Here is a 15,046-nt window from a genome sequence, read left to right on the forward strand (position 1 = left end):
GCATAATTGGTGGAGAACAAAATTACTTTAAAAGTGCTTATTTTTTTCTGTAAATGTCACTCAAGTACTTTGCGGAGTCTTTCATAAAAAGATAAATGTACGTTTAAAGGTTTAAGTGAAAAATATGCAACATGGGCTAAAAAATATGCAGTACAATAGGTGCTTTTCGATGCAAATTCAGTTCTTTGCACTTCACACGTGGTTGTAGATTTGGATTTCCGGTCGGATTTTTATCTCAGCACTAGCGGTCCGGCCGGTTAAATACGCTGGACTAAAGTGAGACAGGTGGTCTATGCTGTTTTTAAAGTAAAAGCTGCCGAAACCCGGGATCGAACCAGGGACCTTTAGATCTTCAGTCTAACGCTCTCCCAACTGAGCTATTTCGGCTGCCGTGGAAACCGTCCAGCATTGTCTCCTAGTTGGTTCTTTTTTATACTTCAGTAGTCAACTAAGGAGTTAATTGATACGAATTTTATTATTTTAAAACAGAAAAGAAAACAATCATCAGAAGAAGTGCAGGCAATAGGCTGTTTGTTTTCACCACGTTTAAGTGCTGCAGGCTCCATCCCACGTGGATGACCTTATTCCTCCTATACTGTGGAGGTCTGCAGCGCCTCCCTCCCACGCAGATAAAAGCCCACGCAAGTTTTCAAACAGCGTTTCGGCAGCTTTTTAACTAATGTGCAGTTTAACTTGACTGTACTTAAGTGAACAGTGCCTATACTGAATACACCCCCTGAAACAGTGAGGGATGGCTTCCCACCAGTGAGCATCAACCTATAGAGTAAAATTAGATTTTAACATACCAACAGGGACAAGACTGCTAAAATTAACACATAGAAGCATAGCCGCCTACTCTATATCTTTCTGTGATCTTCTGATTGTAATAAATCAACAAATGCACACAGTATACCGTGTACAAAAGCAGCCTCTCTGCTCAGCACAGGGTGTTATTTATTGCAATAAGGTTTGGTGTTGTCCTGGAGGACTTGGTGTTCCTTCAGGTACCAAGGGAATAATCATGTGAGCCATAAGGATAGAGCCCCATACTGACCAATTATTTTAGCCAAACGAAGTCTGAGAACCTCTTGCTTCAGGCTTTTTACTATTAGTATTTTTACATTTATATATTTGGTCTTTTTTAGAATGTGCACATGAGCCCAGTAAAAATGCCATAAATGTGTAGATCAGTGTTTCATATTTATTGACATAATCAAACTTTGCATGGTGACACATTCACAAAAAACCTTAAACAACACCACTTCGAAGAACATTCGCAAAGATAGCAATGCCTATTCTTGGTGTACATATAATAGCCTATGTATATATTTTTTTACATTCGAGAGCAATTCAATTGTGTGTGTGCAACCACGCACTGTTGTTACTCTCGTGTGTTTGCGGGGCACTGTGAGGTTGAGTCGACTCTTGGGACCAGAGGACTGACCCCACTCCTCTAATTAAAAAAAAAAAGTTTATAGTACAACATATACCAAGTGACTTGCACTGTAGATTTCACATATAATAAATCCAGATCTGATCCATATTTACATCATGTACATGTGCTATTTCAAAGGAGTATTCTGGGCAAAAGCCCTAATTAAGCCACAGGGACACCGTAAATATAATACAACCCAAAACAATAAACCTGCAGTGAATGTTTTTCATTTTTCTTAATTTCTTAATCTGAAATGTTGACTGAACTCAGCAGTTACTGTTTGTAATTTTAGACGTTTGCTACTGGAATTGCTGTATACAGCTAGATGCTGCTGTAAAATTTGATCAAAATACGCTACTTTGGCCAGATGACTTTAATTATAACTCAGTCAATATTAAATTAACCATAAGATACATGTGCATCAATTTAAAAGGATAGTTTTCCATTTGGGGAAAACATTTATTCTCTCTGATGCCGAAAGAATAGATACCAGTGTTAGAGTGTGTCTGGTGACTGTTTTAGCATAAAGACTGGAAATAGCCAGGCCCAGTCATGGGAAAACAAAATACAGCTCTTATATACACATGATATCTTTTTTTATTTGTTTTGATCCATACAAAAGTGGAAGTGTGAAAGTTTTTGGATTTTGACAGGGCCAAGCTAGCTCACATACCCTAACAGGCAGCTGCTTTGGCTTCATTAGCATCTAGGCATAAGAGCGATATTTAAATTCACTGTAAGAAAGCACATTAGTGTATTTCCAATGTGTCAAACTATCCCTTTAGACTATGTGCTTTCCTATTCCCTGCAGTATATGCAAAACATCAATAATATTTTATGTAAACACTGTAACATTGGAACACATACTTAAGCTAATGCAAAGGTCTAATATGTCCCACTTTATTTGTCCTGTGACTGGTTCCTCTCCTGCTCTCTGTGGACTTTCTCTGACACATTTACACCTAAACATCATCTTTCATGTAGCAGTCAAGAGTGTCTTGCCTGTAATTATGCAACACTGGAACAATCATGTGAACATATTATTTGGCGAAATGTATAGAGCTGAATTAGGACAGAGACTGTATGAAATTAATTCAGAGCGTTTTTAGAGTATTTATTTGTTCGGTGTATCAACGATTTTTAAAGCTGCCTTGGGGCATTCGAGTGGGATCCTTTGCTTGCTAAACACATTCTTTGGAGAGGTTATATAAGCACCACTACAAGAACGCTCTATCATACAAGTCCACATGTAAACAGACTTCAGTTTTTGACAGAGTGCAAATTATATACACTTGTGTGTCTTTTGTTGTATGACTTTCTTCAGCTCACTGTGAACCACAGCAACATCAGCATCCTGCCTCCACTGCTGCCTAAAGGTTAAAGATAGCTGTGTTAACCAAGGCTTGCTGCTGGTGGTAACATTAAAACATCTCCCAGAGGTGGAAACGTTCGGAAATTTCTTTTACCAACTTCACACACCAGTGAGTTTCATAATGAAACACACCTGTGACTCTGTTCTGGTTTTTAATTATACTGGCTAACCCACGTGTGTCCTCTCACAGGGCCTCAGCCAGGTAGCGGTCAGTACCTTCGCTTGCTTCCAGCCGCACCTGCCGGCTGGTTTTTCTGTTTTCCACCCAGGAGTTGTGTATGATAGTGCCCCCTGGTGAAGGGTCTACTTGGAGTAAGGACACCACCCTCTTCTTAACCTTGGCACGAAGGGCACGCCGCAGCTTCTGTCGGGTGAATGCATAGAGCAGAGGGTGGGAGACAGTGGTGCCATAAGCCAGGGCTAGGAACCAGAGACGCAGGCTCACCAGGGCATCACTGGGGCCAATGCCAAGTATTAACATGTTTGTCACAGAAAGAGGAGCCCAGCAACCCAGGAATGTAGTGATGATGATGAGGGACATCCTGAACACCCGCCTCTGTCGTTCTCGTCGATCACGATGTCGCCTCACTGCCCGCCGCAAAGCAATGATGGCTGAGACGGATGCCTGGACACCCATGGTGGCTGGCATGGGAGTAGCTGCACCAGTGTCAGAGGTGATGAGCGGGGCTGACGAGGACACCGCAGGGGGAGAGGTAGCAGTCGGGGTTGGGGAGGGGGAAGGAACAACTGGAGGGTGGCTGAGGTGTTTGCTGTCATCTGTGGCGCCCTGCTCCTGCCCTACCTCTGTGCCCTGGAGCATTCTGACCCCTGCTTTCTTTTTTTTCTGCCTTTTGTGATGCCCCTTGCAGGAGGGGCTCCTGAATCGTTGGCTCTTCTTCATTTGGGACCCAATACGGATGTTTAAAGCTCTCAGGATTCTGGAGTAGGTAAACAACATGACAGCCACAGTGGTGAAGAAGATGGGCACCTGCAGGATAAGATGGTAATACATACCCAGACCTGTGTGATAGTCCTGCCCTCCAACACACAGCAGTGTCCTGTTACGCCATGCTGGCACCACTGTTGCACTGATGCCATGTGAGGACAAAGACAAGGGTGTCACCTCTGCACTCTCCTGTAAGTCCTCTCCGCTGGACCACTGTACTTCGAGGAATGGGAGAAAAAACACGGCTACTGAAGTAACCCAAACAGCCGCCAGGAGCAGCACTGCTCTTCGTGTTGTCAGCAGCCTGTTGGCCGGCCGCACTGAAATGTCGTACCGGTCCAAGCTGATAACCAAGATGTTGATGGCAGTGGCAACGCTGGCAAAAGTGACACAGGCTTCATGGAAGCAGCAGAGCAAAGCCAGGTTTGGTCCTGGAGGCAGAAGAATCACCACGACTGTGAGGGGCAGACACAGCACACATAACACCACATCCAGCACATGCAGATTGACAGTCACCATGTTGCTCACTGAGTCCACCAAATTGGACTGAGAACAGTACAATACGAGGACAGTCAGGTTGCTGCTGAAACCCAACACCAACTCCAGCACGAGGAAGGCAGTGAGTGAAACCTGAAACCCCAGTGAGTACGGCATGTGCCAGGACACAGAGTTGCTGAGTGAGCCACCTCCTTCCTGCTCCTCACGGATTCCCTCCAGGCTGGCCGCCATCCCAATCCAGTCAGTGGTGGCTGGGCCTGTGGTGTAGCTGTCCATGATGACCTCTCAGTCCTCATAAATTGTATCTGTCAGACCACTGATGAGTTCCCATGATGCACCAGGCTGAGCCTCCATGATGCAGGGGTGAGTAACAGCTTGGTGACAGTGCTAGGAAGAGGGGAACACAATACAGACAGATGAGAAAATAACTGTAAAGGAGAAAATCAAAACACATTATCATCTTAGCATAACTTTAGATAGAAAAGTCAAAATACATGCGGAGAAATACCTTTCTTTCTTTCTTTCTTTCTTTCTTTCTTTCTTTCTTTCTTTCTTTCTTTTTATCTGTCCATCAATCAATCAATCAACCAATCAATCAATCAAGCCCAGCATCTGCTGCATTATGCATCCATCCTCTTTTCAATCTGTCTCCTATCAGTATCTCTGATTACCATTTTGGCTCAGTCACAGCCTGAGACCTGCACACAAGCTGTCACAAACCACACACCACCACATTCGGCTATCACTAATGGGTACTGAAGCTCGGTACTGGGCAAACTCAATGAAGCTAAGTAGTCAGACTTGCAGGCAATCAACTGCCCTCTCAGTGAATCAGTAAAAACAACATATTCAACAAAATTGCTTATGATCTTGGCTTTGCCAGCTGCAGCGACTGCATGATTTATTTAAAATACCACCACAGCCAAAGGATGTATTAGTAAGTGCTGCAAGATCTCATAAAAACTAATGACTAGTTCGATTAAGTTCATGACTGAAGAGTCATGACAAGATGGAAATCTCAGCATCAAGTGTTTCAAACATTTGATGGCAAACCCACTGTATGAGTAAAGAGTGCAGGAAACAAACAACACAGTAAATCAACTATCAACCTCTGTACAACTTCACCCTGGCAGCAAAAAAATCCGGCAGAGTGATGGACTCATTTTCTCCCCGTTTCTGTTGCCAAGGCAACCACGCTACAAGGGTCTATATAAATGAGGTCTCAGGTGCTATAACATTGAAATGTATGACAACGAGCTGTTTGGTGACACCAAGTTAGTGACAGTGAGGTGGTAGAGTAGGATAGTAAAGTTAGGACTCTCTCAACAGCAAAAAGAGCTAAGAACATGTTACATTCCCATCGAGGAAGCACAACATACACATACTGGAGGCTTTTTATTGGCCTGTTGAATGCTGAATCCAAATGTCAATGGTAAAAAAAAAACATCTACCTATGTACTGAATATTGCCTCTATTGACTTTCGTGTGTTGGAGCTTCTGAGCTTTTAGTGCAACATTTGGTAAAAATATGTTGCTCAAATGTTATGGAAAAAAGTTTCACAGTGGAGCTGTGTGTCTGGCTGATGTGACTTTAATTGTTTTTGGACAACAAAGGAGGCCTTAGGCTCAGATAAAAAAGTCAATCCAGCTGTGGTGCTTGTGGATCAAATCGTCAATTTAGAAAATGACTGACACTCCATTTATTCGGCTGATGACTTGTGAGGAAGCAGTTGTCAGATTTACATTCGTGGCTTGGGTTTAAAACTGTAACAACTGCAAAACATACTATATCTGTTGGGGATGTATGTAGCAATGAAAGGAGGGATACTGGGAAAAAATAAAGTTAGCGAAAAAACAAAAACAAAACGTGACAGAAAAAAATTATGAGCACCGAATAAGCAATGCCCTGCAGCCACTTTGGTTGACTCATGTTGGAGGATTCCAGCTGGTCAGGGTGTGAGTAAGACTAGCTGATTGCAGTAGAAGCGAAAATGGGGAAAGCAAGGACAAGGGGGTGGGGGTGGGGGGAGTAGGTTGATGGAAGGACGGGAGTGGAATAGCAATGGAAATGGAAGCAGGTTTTTTGGAGAAGTGAGGGATTCTTGTTTAAAGCAGGTATATACCACCTGTAGGTAGAACATCAGAAAAGCCTGTTGGAGCACTGAGGCAGATTACACAAAATGTGCGAGTGCGGAAAGGAAGTAGAAAAGAAAGGCGAGCAGGCAGGACTGGTAAACAATAAGTCCCAAGAGGCAGAGGTAACATTTTTTTCCACTCTAAACGCTTACATCAGCCTTGCTCTTGCTGGTGCTGGTTTCCTGGTTGCCTTCGGTCCTCAAAAGACCATTTGAGTCCCAAAAGACTCCACTCATGATTGTCTGAATAAAAGGCTTTATAATGACTGCACAGGTTAGATGCTTTGGACAGGAAAGGTGAACAGATGTTGCCATTCCTAGAAAAGAATGTTTTCAGACCCAATCATGTTGCTGCCTGATACTACATTCATTCAAGTTTTTTTTCCTTATTAATCTACACTACATACTGATACTCCATAATGACAACATAAAAATAATTTTAGAAATGCAAAAAAATGAAAAGGGAAAAACTGAAATATCATACACTGGATATTTAGCTCAAGTGCCTCCCATTTCTCTTGATTGTTGCTAAGATCTTCCTACACCTTGACTGGAGTCCACCTGTGGTAAATTAAAATGATTAGACATGATTTGGAAAGGCACACACCTCCCTATAGAAAGCCTCACTCAGCAGACAATACATACTGTATTAGAGAAAAAGCCAAGAAGTCAAAGCCTGCAGAGTTTAGAAACAGGGTTATTGCAAGATACAGATCTGCGAAAGGCTACAAAACATTGTGCTGCACTGCAGGTTCTCAGGAGTGGCATCCACAATTCAGAGGTTTGGCACAACCAGTATTCTTCCAAGACCTGGTCGCCTGACCAAACTGAACACTTGGGGTACAACAGCTTTAGTAAGAGAGATGAACAAGAACCCGATGGTCAGTCTGACTGAACTCCAAAGATACTTTTTGTTGATGGGAGAAAGTTGGGAGAAACTATCACTGCAGCCTGATTTGCGCTTTAAGGCAGTGGTTGTCGGAAGCCTCTCCTAAGTGCAAACACATGAAAGCCCACTTGCAGAAAAAATACCCGAAGGACTATTAGACTGTGAGGAACAAGATGTTCTGGTCTGATGAAACCAAGATTGAACTGTTTGGTCTCAATTGCAAATGTTTTGTCTTGGGGAAACCAGGCACTGCCTATGACCTGCCCATTCAGCAGCAGGGACTTGGAAACTGACGGTCCCATCCAACCTGTCTGAGCTTGAGAGGATTTGCAAAGAACAATGGCAGAACATCCATGTTTACAAAGCCTGTTGCATCATGTTTTTTTTTTTTAATTCACTGTCTTGTATATGTAACATGTAACATGTAACATGTACATATAACATGGAAAAGGTCACATCAAGGTGATATCAGCAATAGTCTCTCCCATTGGTCTGTCGGATGAGAGAGAGCTGCGCATTTTCCCGAGAGAGGATCTCATAATGTTGAGAACCCAGAAATCACGTGCAGTGAGTTTTTTGAAGATTTTATTATTAGGATCTCATTTGAAAAACTGGAATTGTTCATTCAGAGCCTGAGTTAAACAGTTAAAGGGTAATTTCGTGAAATTTTCTCAATAATGGTATTGCTCACAATCCCCATACAGATGCTAAAACTAACAATAAATCGTATTCCTGATTTGTCTCAGCCTGCAGCTTGGATTAAAGCTTGTTCGAATTTGTCACAGAGCTCCAAAAAAATCACACAGTTGACCAAAAAATCGCATCAGCCAGATACACTACTCCACTCTGTGACATGTTTCTTCATTATAAAACATCTAAATTACACATTTTAACATAATATTGTCTAAACTGATGTAAATAAAATGAAGATCTTACATATCTGCAAGTGAACGTCATATTCCTGATCGCTTTACAAAGCAATGCAGATTCAGAGCATCTGGGGCACTAGAGCACTGTGGCTCCATTGCAAAAGAGAAGCCAGGCTGGCTGACAATTTGAAAGGTGAATAGAAAAGTCTCAATGTTGTAACATATGGAACTTGTCTTTTAAATTGTTTACCAGTTTGACACTTCAGCTGTCACTTTATGTTCATCATAGGGTCTGTTCATAAAATCAATCTTCTCATCTTTCTCTTGGCAACAAAGCAAAACAGTGTATTTCTAAAAATACTAAACCTTGAAGCAGAATTGATTCTTTTAGAAAGCTACGTACAGTGGTGCCATACTTTCTGAACACAATAATAATAATAAACTGATCTTATGTTATCTGTCTACAGTCTGATATTTTCAGCACAATTTGCAAAAATGTTCTGTGTCATATTAGCACAACTACACAACAATTCAAGTAATTTTTTAATGAGTACTGTTTATGGAAGCTTGTTTTGTCATTTTGTTTTGATGCCTGGTAGCAAGCCCATTTTTTTATGATAAACCAGACTTTTTAGCAATTTGGAAGCTACATGGTAGATTTATAGGTCAAAATACTACATAATGCTAACAATAGTATCTTCATCAAATGGAGATTCTGATTGCAAAATCAGAATTGCTCCCTTTAGTTTGCTCATATTTTGCTGATTACTATTCGTTTCTTTCCTGGAGCTGTCAGATATGAATGCAACAATTTAGATCTGCTCCCTGTGGCTTGTAGAAAGCTATTCTGGGAAGAATCACCTGCACTGATAAGACATCAGGTTTCAAATAAGGGCAATCAAAATTTAAATCACTACATCACAAAAACTCCTGAATACCACAGTCTGTTGGGCTGATCAGATAATATAATAGATTCATTCCCACTCACCGTGCAGCAAAGCCTCATCGTGGGGGGTGAATTCACAAAGTAACATGCCACATCCTGATCTAAATGATGCTCTATAACCTTTTCCCCTATGGCATAGGAGCCAGAAATTGTGTGACAAGACACTGTTTAGCATGCATAATTGAACAGCTCCAGTCACTTCAGCATTTCCCAGAAGAAGCAGCACAAAAGAGTAAAAAGATGAACGGCAGTGAAGATAGTCTTGCTATTCCTGTGAGACAAGCTGATGTAACAGGTTGTCAAAATGATATCAAGTGAGAGGACAGGAATGCAGATGAAGAATACATTAATAGAAGTGGTGAATACATTTTAATGTATGACTTTTGTATAAATACCGTCAAAAATTTTAATCATTTTCGGCTACAACTACAAAAAGATCATGGTTATATTAGACTGTTTGCATCATGTGTGCTACCGGTGGCAACCTGAGCAGCTCCAGACAACACTTAATGATGATTATGATCATTTGAAAGGTTACTTTTAAATACTCTGTTGTAATTATTGTTAATAAATTATGTAACACGACTAGGAGCCACGGACAACTCGCCGTGAGGCCCTACTTACGATACAGGCACAGTGGTTATGCTGATGTTTATAGGTAATTTTTCACTATTTCACCATCTTAGTTTAGTTTAGCAGCATGCTAAAATTGATTTATTATCACTGAAAAAAAAAGCTGATAGGAGTACGATTATCTTTGCCCCTATTTAGCCATAAGCCACAGTACTGCAGAGATGTACCCCATGACCTGATGGTGGCGCTACATGAAAACATCAGGTCACCTCCAACATTAAGTTGCTAAAGCGTTTAAGCCACACTGCTGACAAAGCTACTTTTAATATCAAAGCTGTGTCGTTAATCATCAAATATATCCACATGCATCTACTTCTTTTCAATGAATGTTACACATACATGCTGACAGGAACTCTGAACATGAACATGTATCTGGGCTATAGCAGGTTGATGAAATTCATTTTTTCATCATTAAGATGCAAAGTTATGCAGGAAGGTGACTGAAAATCTAATCAGACCGTCAACTCAGCTGAGGGCAGCTGTAAGGACAGTATAAAGTTCCTGTTCATGCAGGAAGAGTGTTGTTGGGAGAGTCAGTCGTCAGTAAAGAAAAGATTGTCATAGAAAGGAAGTAGTAAATAATTAGGGCAGGCGTACAAAAATACATAAATTCTATTTTATTCTAATGCAATTGCAATGACTTTCTAAACCCATCACATACTGTATACATTGATGTGACTGTTGCAACCACTGCAAAAGGCGAATGATAAACTCTTTCATCAATGTCTGACATCCATGAGTCTGATTGTTGCCCGTTTTGTATCAAAAAAGCAGCTTCAATCACTTGTCAAGACTGTGCCAACACAAAGCTTAACAGATTGCTGATTGTAACAAGCCATTACTTAAGACAAAGCAGTGTACAGGAATAGAAACAACAGCATTTGAGCCTGGGAGTCTGTAGTGAGTGGGAATGATGTAGCTATGAAACAAAGAACATGTACATACCCTCCACCACCAGCAGCATGTCTGTGTATGTAGCACTCAGTTGTGATGATTAAAGTTAGGGTAATGGCTAGAGACTGCATTATGGCAACGACTGGCCTTAAAAATATTAAAAGGCCAGTGTGCAAATGTGCATCGTGTGCAGGCTCCCTGAGACATCAAGCTGTTATTTGAACGCTCTCTCTGATGGAGAGAAAACACTTGCAGGCCACTGTACATCCTCAGCACAGTTGGCCTGGGAGACACACAGACACATGTAATATTCCATTTGTACAAACAGTTAGTTGTACAACAGAACACCTGCTGAGTTTAAGTGGTCTTAGCTGGATTGTGAACACAGAGAGGATGAAAGTCTCATTCTGATGCTGCACTGGAGTATAATACTGGGTGTTAAAATTTTAGGGATTATCCGTCTGCCAGTAGATTAAATGTAAACACTTTGAAAACAGAACTCCCTGCTGAATCCGGTGCATTAAACACATCAACTCTTTAGTGAACTAAGACGAAGCACCGCTTTGACCTGCAATGCAAGAACCACTACTGCAGCGACTTTATGGTTCTCATTTTCAAGATTAGTATCATCATCTTAAGTGCTGACATCAAATGCGTTGTAGGTTGTAAATTTAAACAATATGCCACTTTTATTTGTTATGAAAAAATAATCTTGAAAAGTGACTGCATATAACCAACTGTGCAGCACAGTACAGAAAGCTGACTGGATGTGACATTTTGGAAAACACACTATGTTTGTTAGAACATGTCTTTAAGAAGAACCAGATGCAGTAAGTGCAGCACACTACAAAGACTGGAATGCAGCCATTTTTTAAAATGTGTGACCTATTGGTTGGTGATGCTTTTTTAAAAACAATAACAAGTAACAATAACAATAACCAGTCCAAGTACAGTACATTTATCATGTTTACCACAATTGCTCATATTTCTTATAGACACTGATTTAACTCTTCCGAGTGTAGACGCACAGTGAGGGCAAGAGCAAGGTCACAGGGTCTGATTTATTCCCATTGGTCTATTGAGCCTCTCTAGGGTTTTTACAGCCCTCCAATGTGGCAGCAGTTAAAGACACATCTATACCTTCTATGCAAAAATCCAATTATCATTCCTGTCCAAGCCATAAATATTTGGACTAATTTTATAATGCAGTTGGAAACAGTAAGCAGGACTACATAAAAAATGGAGAAATACAGAGAGTGTATGAGGGACAGCAAAACCAAGGAAAGTGCATTGGAGACTATGCTTAATTTTTGTATATCTTTAAATGGTGACATAGAATAAATGTGACCAGTAACCTGCCCACAGTGAGTGAGTGCACCTACTGTCATTTCAGTCATTTACCAGAATACTCCTGGTACTGGGGAAACAAATCCATTATTGAGAAAGAAAGGTACCAAAAGGTAAATGGACAATTCAGGTTTGAGCAAATCATCCAGGCTCTCACTGAGGATCTTTGTGTTGTCCGGAAACTTGAATTATTTATTGATGAACTCAAATATGGGCCTGAAATAGCCAGCCATCAAAAACCCATGTCCAGGAAAGAAGCAGAAAATAGAAGAAGTTGAAACAAGAGAAGAAAAAGGTGTGTGCTGCAACTGACATGTGCTTAACAGACAGTCTCACTTTGGGAGAAATGACGGTGTTGCTTGAAGATGTTTGTGCACACACACATACATGCATCAAACACACACATGCTGTCTTCCTGTGTCCCGTGGGATTTGGTTTCACTCCTTCATTTTGATAATCAAAGCTGTCCACACAGAAGAAGGCGATGGCCGTGATGCAGCTCAAATGCTTTCACCAAGACTTCTCCCTTCTTCTCTTTGCTTTTCTCCCCCGCGACGCTGCTCCGACTGACCCCTGCCTTCTCTGTTTCTCCTCATCTCACCTGCTGTGTCGTCCTGCATTTAGTTTCACTTTCATGCTCTGTCTTTGTCCCTTGCTGCTTTCTCATTGTTTGGTTCTGTAACAAACTGCTGCTTGTGATGAACAGCTGAGAGAAACTGCACAACAAAGGACGTTGACTGAATGGGAGCATTAATCTGAGTTATTCAAATCTGTCAAGGGAGACTGCAGAGCTGGGATGCTGAGCAGCATATTGTCCCATCTGACAAAACTCTAATGGATACGGTTTGTCTTCCTGCAAATGGTTTACAAAATGCAAATCAAACATCTAGTAGTTATTTTTTTGGCCAACCAATAGTCAAAATCCCATGGGTATTCAACATACAAATAGGAATAACAGAACCAGAAGATATGCACAGCTGTTAACAGTGTAATACTCGCCTTTCTAGTAAAAATGATGTAAAGTCATTAGTTTACTGTCAGTGTTGAAGCTGAGTTCAGTCCTAAATGTCTTCTCACTGTATGTTAACTATTAAATCTAAGCCCTATTTAGGTTATGACACCCTGAAATCGCAAAGTGAGTGAGGGTAGATGGAGCCATACTTTAGCAATAAACGGATCCTGAGTGGCAGTGAGACTAGGTTACAGGACGTTTAAGACATTTTAAAGATATTTATAGAATGTTTGTCACCCAAGCTGTTGGCACGCACAATAATGCATAAATGCAAACACACCATCCAAACAGATAACTACTACACTTAGATGGAGCCATGCAGGGTGCAATGTTTCCAGCGGACTGCGGTATAAAGACTCCCTCGGGAGCGTGGGAGAAATACACAACCCCGGAGCCCGTAACTGTGTCAAGCATCTACTCCCACATACAGCCCGAGGTTCCTAATGAAACCTAAATTCCTCTGCTGAATCGATAGGTTATTTCGTGGAGCGCGGTGTGCCAAACGCGCAAGGAGCTGTGCGCCCAACAAAGTTCGATATTCAGTAGGTACATTATGAACATATGTTCCCAGATGATAAAGACACGATATGCTGTAAATTGTGACTGTGCTGTGTAATTGTTCAACATAGACTGGCATTTTCAAAAGTTGAAGAGATGTTATCATAAGTAAATATTCAAGTCCACATTCACAAACAAAATGTCTTTGTTTCACTGGCAAATTAAGTTATTAATGGATTGCTTTGGTAGATGCTGTGTGCCAACTGCTGAGCATTTTGCAGTGAATTCTTCTAGATTTATGCACAAATAGCTGAGTTTTACTCACCTCGTCTCGGGACCGAGCTCTCAGCGATCCACGTCCGTGTGCCGATGGGAAGCGAGTCCAGTCTGTCCTGTGGAGCAGCGAGCACATGCTCAGCAGCAGCTGCTCCACCACCAGGAGCCAACACAACACAGTGGGACGGAGAGGAGGATGCACGGTCTGCAGGGATACTCTCCTGATGAATCCACGGAGGATGACTTGAGCGTGCTGACTGGAGGAGGGAGGGAGGTACCAGAGAGGATCAAGGTCATTGAGATCAAACGCGATTTAAAGCTTCACATTAGCCTGTGGTGCTTGTAGTACCCTATATGTCTTTGAATGAGAACTTTAAAGCCAGTCCGAACTGGTGTGGATCCACATGTCGTGAAACTGGACCTAAATGCACCGGGCCAGGTAGTCTGAGCCTGTTTACTGACAAAATCATATAACATCCATTTTGATGTATAGGCTATTGAAAATGTTATAACAGGTTAGTCACCTCTGCAAAACAATGTCTTGGTATAAAAATCCAGATTCTGTATCATAAATATATGTCTGGCTCCTGGAAAGTCTGTTGTGCGATTGTGGTTAATGCAGATGCTATGCTTTGAAAAGGAAGAACAATGGGGAAAAAAATCTCTGGTTCCACAACATATTATAAATTAAATGACATCTATTTGAATTCGCTACAAGCTGCCGTGTGGGGAGCACCTGTACCCTGCCTCCGGAGGGAGGGGACATCAAGCAGTTTGCTAAACAAAGCTGTCAAACCAGAAAGATTGTACATATACAAATTCAGTTCAATACACAACGAATGCACATTAAGAACAGCAGCCTGTAGGCAACAAGCATATGGCCAGTGTCTCCTCTTATGTTGGGTTGTGTGTAGTTGCACATCTACAGTTTATGCATTCATGTCAATATCAACATTAGGAAAATGTCCAAATTCTCCTTCAGCTCCTTATTTTATTACATTTTAACACTCATATTGTTCAGCACATGAACAATAAAAGCAGGTTTCAAGAATAACGCTGGCTCAATGATTAAGTCCCTGTTCAGTGGTTTTTCTGCTCCCATTTTATTCTGTAGACTCTAAAATCAAGACAATAGAAAACCAATACAGAAAGAAAAAGAAGCAAATCACAGGCAGGTATTCAACCTAGCAATCCCGTTTGAAATATGTCCGGCAGGCAATTTTGCTAAAACCAGTATTTTGTTGCCACCGTCCAAGACTTAAAGGCCAAAGTGGCACTTCTACCACCAGCTGAACT

General features: G+C 41.4%; 1 protein-coding gene and 1 non-coding gene across 2 annotated transcripts; both read right to left on the reverse strand.

Annotated features, from left to right (window-relative positions):
• Positions 1-314: 314 nt before the first annotated feature.
• Positions 315-387, reverse strand: trnaf-gaa (transfer RNA phenylalanine (anticodon GAA)). Its single transcript has one exon. It is a non-coding gene; the product is annotated as a tRNA-Phe (tRNA).
• An 806-nt stretch (positions 388-1,193) lies between these two features.
• Positions 1,194-14,253, reverse strand: LOC137128121 (G-protein coupled receptor 22-like). The gene is made up of 2 exons (XM_067505850.1): positions 13,800-14,253; positions 1,194-4,638 (listed from the first exon to the last, which is right to left on the reverse strand). The coding sequence occupies exon 2, from the start codon at positions 4,525-4,527 to the stop codon at positions 2,992-2,994; it is 1,536 nt and encodes a 511-aa protein (XP_067361951.1). The 5' UTR covers positions 4,528-4,638; positions 13,800-14,253; the 3' UTR covers positions 1,194-2,991.
• Positions 14,254-15,046: the final 793 nt, after the last annotated feature.

Source organism: Channa argus, chromosome 5, assembly GCF_033026475.1.
Source record: "Channa argus isolate prfri chromosome 5, Channa argus male v1.0, whole genome shotgun sequence".
Taxonomy (NCBI): domain Eukaryota; kingdom Metazoa; phylum Chordata; class Actinopteri; order Anabantiformes; family Channidae; genus Channa; species Channa argus.